Source organism: Rhea americana, unplaced genomic scaffold, assembly GCF_003343005.1.
Source record: "Rhea americana isolate MKP2758 unplaced genomic scaffold, rheAme1 scaffold_739, whole genome shotgun sequence".
Classification (NCBI taxonomy): Eukaryota; Metazoa; Chordata; class Aves; order Rheiformes; family Rheidae; genus Rhea; species Rhea americana.
In genome coordinates, this window is record NW_028186911.1 from 20,324 (window position 1) to 25,291 (window position 4,968).

The 4,968-nt window shown below is 68.0% G+C and overlaps 1 protein-coding gene across 1 annotated transcript in view; it reads left to right on the forward strand.

The window, feature by feature from the left end:
- VARS1 (valyl-tRNA synthetase 1) overlaps window positions 1–4,382 on the forward strand; it is a 15,664-nt gene extending 11,282 nt beyond the window's left edge. Inside the window, exons 15-22 of the mRNA XM_085321971.1 lie at window positions 255–390; window positions 993–1,120; window positions 1,808–1,963; window positions 2,131–2,394; window positions 2,965–3,076; window positions 3,244–3,419; window positions 3,769–3,918; window positions 4,263–4,382. Of these exons, the coding sequence (XP_085178097.1) occupies window positions 255–390; window positions 993–1,120; window positions 1,808–1,963; window positions 2,131–2,394; window positions 2,965–3,076; window positions 3,244–3,419; window positions 3,769–3,918; window positions 4,263–4,331 (1,191 nt within the window). The 3' untranslated portion in view covers window positions 4,332–4,382. The remainder of the gene's footprint in view (window positions 1–254; window positions 391–992; window positions 1,121–1,807; window positions 1,964–2,130; window positions 2,395–2,964; window positions 3,077–3,243; window positions 3,420–3,768; window positions 3,919–4,262) is intronic.
- The last annotated feature ends 586 nt before the right edge of the window (window positions 4,383–4,968 follow it).

Here is a 4,968-nt window from a genome sequence, read left to right on the forward strand (position 1 = left end):
GCTGGGAGGGTGCTGTGGGGCTGTGAGGGGCTGCTGGGGGGCTGGGTGATGCTGGAGGGCTGCCATGGGTTGAGGGGGTGCCATGGGGGTGCTTGAGTCAGCATGGGATTGGGCGATGCTAGGGGGGCACCGTGGGGCTGCAGCTCCACCATTGGATTGAGGGCCGCTGTGGGGCTGGCAGGGGGTTCTGGAGGATCATGGGGGGCTGGTAGGTCTGCCATAGGGTGGGGGAGCCATGGAGGGGCTGAGGGCAGGGGCTGCCCCTGCTGTGGTGTGACCCTGCTGTGGGGCTGCCCCATGTCACCTCCCAGAAAAGCGACTTCCCCAGTGGAATCCCTGAGTGCGGGACAGACGCCCTGCGCTTCGCCCTCTGCGCCTACACGGCCCAAGGTTTGACCCACGGCCGCCCTGCGTGCCCCATAGCTGCCCTGTGTGCCCCATGGCTGCCCCACAGCCACCCAGCATGCCCCACAACTGCCCTGTATGCTCCATGGCTGCCCCACGGCCACCCTGCATGCCCCAGGGCCACCCTGTGTGCCTGACGACTGCCCTGCGTGCCCCACAGCCGCCCCACGGCTACCCTGTGCACCCCACAATCGCCCTGTGTGCCCCACAACTGCCCCACAGCCCCCCTACACACATCATGGCTGCCCTGCGCGCCCCGCAGCCACCCTGCATACCCCATGACTGCTCTGCATGCCCCATGGCCGACCAACGGCCCCTCCATGTACCCTGTGGCTGCCCCGTGGCTACCCTGTGCACCCCACAGCTGCTCTGCAGCTGCCCCACAGCCACCTGGCGCACCCCACAGTGGTCCCACAGCCACCACATGCCCTAGGGCCGTCCTGTGCTCCCTCTGGCTGCCCCAGAGCTACCCCACACACCCCGCAGCCACCCACTGCTGCCCCATGGCCACAGTGCGTGACCTCCGGTGCCCCCGCACATTGCCCCATGGCCCTGGCCCCACGACGGCCCCACGGTGCTGCCCGCAGGCCGCGACATCAACCTGGACGTGGGGCGGGTGCTGGGCTACCGACACTTCTGCAACAAGCTGTGGAACGGAGCCCGCTTCACGCTGCGGGCGCTGGGCCCCACATACCAGCCCCCTGCCAGCCTTCAGGTGCGCCCTGCCCACGGGAAGGAGTAACCCATGGGGGGACCCACCCCATAGTGCACTGCCCCATGGGGGTGGGGCGACCTGCGGCACCCCCACCCATGGAGGGACCTGCCCCATGACACCCTGCCCCACAGGGGGACTGGCCCCACAGCACCTGACCCCGTGGCACAGCTGACACATAGGGAGGTGCAACCCGGGGGGACCTGCCCCAGAGCATCCTCACCCCATGGTGCCCTGACCTATGGTGGGGGAGCAACCCTCAGAGGGGAGTGACCTATGGCGAGACTGACCCACAGCAGGCTGACCCATGAGGGGGGCTGACCCACAAGGAGCACGACCCACAGTGGGACTGACGCATGGGGAGGAGCAACCCATGATGGGACCAACTCATGGGGGAGGGCAACCCACAGCATCCTGACCCACAGTGGGGACTGACCCCTAGGGGGAAGAGACCCATGGGGGGAGCAACCTGGGGTGGGGGGCAACCCACAGCAGGATCAGAGCCCACAGAGGGACCATGGTGGGGACGTGACCCACAGCAGCCCTGAGCCATGGGGGGATCCTGACCCATGGAGAGAGCCAGGCCCTCGGTGGGACCCTGGCCCATGGTGGGGGGGGTGGTCAGACCCACGGTAGCAGCGTGGGGCTGGCTGCTGGGCCCCCCTGAGCCCCGGTGCGTGGTGTGCACAGCCACGGGGCGCCGTGGGGCTGGCGGAGGGCTGGATCCGGAGCCGCCTGAGCCTGGCGGTGCAGCAGTGCGGGGCGGCCCTGGGCGCCTATGACTTCCCCGGCGCCACATCAGCCGCCCACGGCTTCTGGCTCTACGACCTCTGCGACGTCTACCTGGTACGGGGGCAATGTGGGGACCCGGGGAGGCACGGGACAGGGGGCATAGGGGGACGTGGTGGGGGCTACAGCTGCAGCTGGGGACGCGGCTGTCTGGGGACACGAGGGCGTGGGGAGGGGACACGGGGAGGGGATGCGGTGCCGAGTGGTGACGTGCCGGTGCGCAGGAGTGTGTGAAGCCGGTGCTGGCACGCGGTCGCGAGGCCGGGGACAGTGATGGCACCAGGGATGGTGACGGTGACGGTGACGGCGCTGGGGCGGCGGCGCTGGCGGCCCGCGACACCCTCTACACCTGCCTGGACGCGGGGCTGCGGCTCCTGGCACCTTTCATGCCCTTCGTCACTGAGGAGCTGTGGCAGCGGCTGCCGCGCCGTGACCCCCCAGGGGACCCCCCTAGTCTCTGCGTCTGCCCCTACCCTGACCCCCAGGAGGTGCCAGGAGGCAACAAGGGATCCTGGGGGGTGATGGGAGGGATGGCGGGGGTCAGGAAGGGCTGGGGGAGCGATGGTGGGGTTGGGGGGATCCCAGGGGTGTTGGGAGGAGCAGGGAGGTCCTGGGGGGTGACGGGAGGGTCCTGGGGGGGTGACATAGGGTCCCAGGGGTTGACAGGAGGGATGCTGGGGGGGTCCCAGGGTATTGGAGGGGGTCCCAGGGTTATTGGGGGGATGATGGAGGGGTCTGTGATGTGATGAGGGGGCTCCTGGGGGGTCCAGGGTATTGGGGGCCCCTGGCGGGTGATGGGGAGCCCTGCAGTGGTCCCAGGGGTATTGGGGGAGTCTGGGAGGGGTCTCAGAGGTATTGGTGGGGCTGAGAGGTCCTGAGGGCATTGAGGGGTCAGTTGGGGCATCTGGGAAAGCCCTGGGGTGTCTCAGCGTGGTTTTGGGGATCCCAGAGGGAGTTTGGGGGCAGGGGGACTTGGGGGACAGGGGGACAACCCTCAGAGGGTTGTGGGATACCGGAGGGATTTGGGGTCCCCTTTGACCTGCCCACCCCCCCCCCAGTACTGCTGGCGCAACCTGGAGCTGGAGGCCACCATGGAGTTCGCCCTGGGCATCGTCCGGACCCTGCGCTCCCTCCGCGCTGACTACAACCTCACGCGCAGCAAGCCCGACTGTAGGTGGCCCTTGCGGCCAGGCCRGGGCGGGGGTCGGAGGGTGCCGGCGTCCGGCTGGGGTTGTTGGCGGGGAGGTGGAAGGGCCCTGGCGTCTGGGCTGAGGGAGCCAAGCTGGGTGGGGGTCAGCGGGGCCCCRCCGCCCTGGTGACCTCCCCGTCCCCCGCAGGCTTCTTGCAGTGCCCGGCAGCTGAGTGGGCGGCACGGGCCCACAGCTGCAGCGGCTACATCAGGACCCTGGCATCCTGCGGCGCCCTGCGGGTGCTGGAGCCTGGCGAGAGCCCGCCGCCCGGCTGCGCCGTCGCTGTTGCCTCCGACCGCTGCACCGTCCACCTGCTGCTCAAGGTGGGGCCCCCACATCTGGGCGCAAGGGACCCAGGCATCCGGGATGGGGGGCAGCAGGGAAAACCAGGCATCCAGGACGGGATGGAAATGCGGGGGACCCAGGTGTCCGGGGATGGGGGGGCATAGGAGGCTGAGGCATCCAGGATGGTGGGGGCCACAGAGGGGACACGGGCATGTGGGATGGGGTGGGGGTGGACAAGGGCCCTAGGCATCCAGGCTGGGAGGGAATGAGGGCTCCAGGCATCTGGGATTGGGGGGGGCAGCAAAGGGAGCTAGCCTTCTGGGACGGGGGTCAGTGGGGGGGGCAGTGTCTGGGACCCCGGCATCTGGGGCTAATGGGATGGCGCAGGGCGTCATTGACGCCCCTAAGGAGCTGGCCAAGCTGGGGGGGCGCCGGGAGGAGCTGGCGCAGCAGCTGGAGCGGCTGCGGGAGCGCAGGGCCACCCCCGAGTACGGTGCCAAGGTGCCCCCCGCTGTGCAGGAGGCTGATGCTGCCAAGGTAGGGGGCTGGAGAACACTTGCGGGGGAGGGCTGGGTGGTCCCAGGGAGGCACTTGGGAGGGGCTGGAGGGCTGCAAGGCTGGGCGCAGGGTGGGTTCTCCCTGTGCTGCCCTAATGCTCGCACAGTTTCATGGTCTCAGTGGGGCTGGGGTCCCTCTGGACAGGGGCTGCTGTGGGCCCCAATGTGGCTATGGGACTGGGGGTCTTTGTGGCAGAGGAATTTTTTTAGGGGTGGGTGCTTGCTGTGGGATAGGGCTTTTCAGTGGGGTGGGGCCTCACTATGGGGCAGGGGGAACCCTGTGGGGGTTGCTGTGGGGCAGACCCACAGCCTGTCTCCTGGCAGCTGGCACAGACTGAGGCGGAGTTGCACAAGGTGCTGGAGGCGCTGGAGCTGGTGCAGAGGATGCTCTGACCCATGGCTGCCCCATGGCTGCTCCCCTAGACATTAAAGTTATTTTCCTGAGCTATGACTTCAAGCGTGTTTGGGGCTGCAGAGGCCTTGGGCAAGGGGTCCCGGGTGGGGGGGGGTGTCACCAGAGGGTAGTTGGGGCAGTTAGGGGTCATAGGGTGCAATTTGGAGACAGTTGGGGCACTTAGGGGTTACTGGGGGGAGGTTGTGGGCCAGTTGCAGCAGTTGGGGGTTGCTGGGGGCAGTTGGGGCAATTAATGGTTGTTGGGGGGCAGTTGGGGCAGTTAGGGGGTTGCTGAGGGAAAATCGGGGCAGTTGGGGCTTGCTGAGGGGCAGTTGGGGCAATTAGAGGTCGCTGGGAGGCAGTTTTGGGAGGCAATTGTGGCAGCTCTGAGGTTGCTGTGGGGCAGTTGGGGGTCGCGCGTGGGGGCGAGGTGCCTGTGTGGGTGGACCCAGGTGTCTGGGCAGGTGACATGCATGTGTGAGGCCCTGTCCCCTGTGTGACGTGTGTGTGAGGACCTGTTCCATGTGACATGCATGTGTGAGGGCCTGTCCCGTGTGACACGTGTGTGCGAGGGCCTGTCCCATGTGACAGGCGTGTGTGTGTGTGTGAGAGGGCTTTTCCCAGGGCCCTGTCACC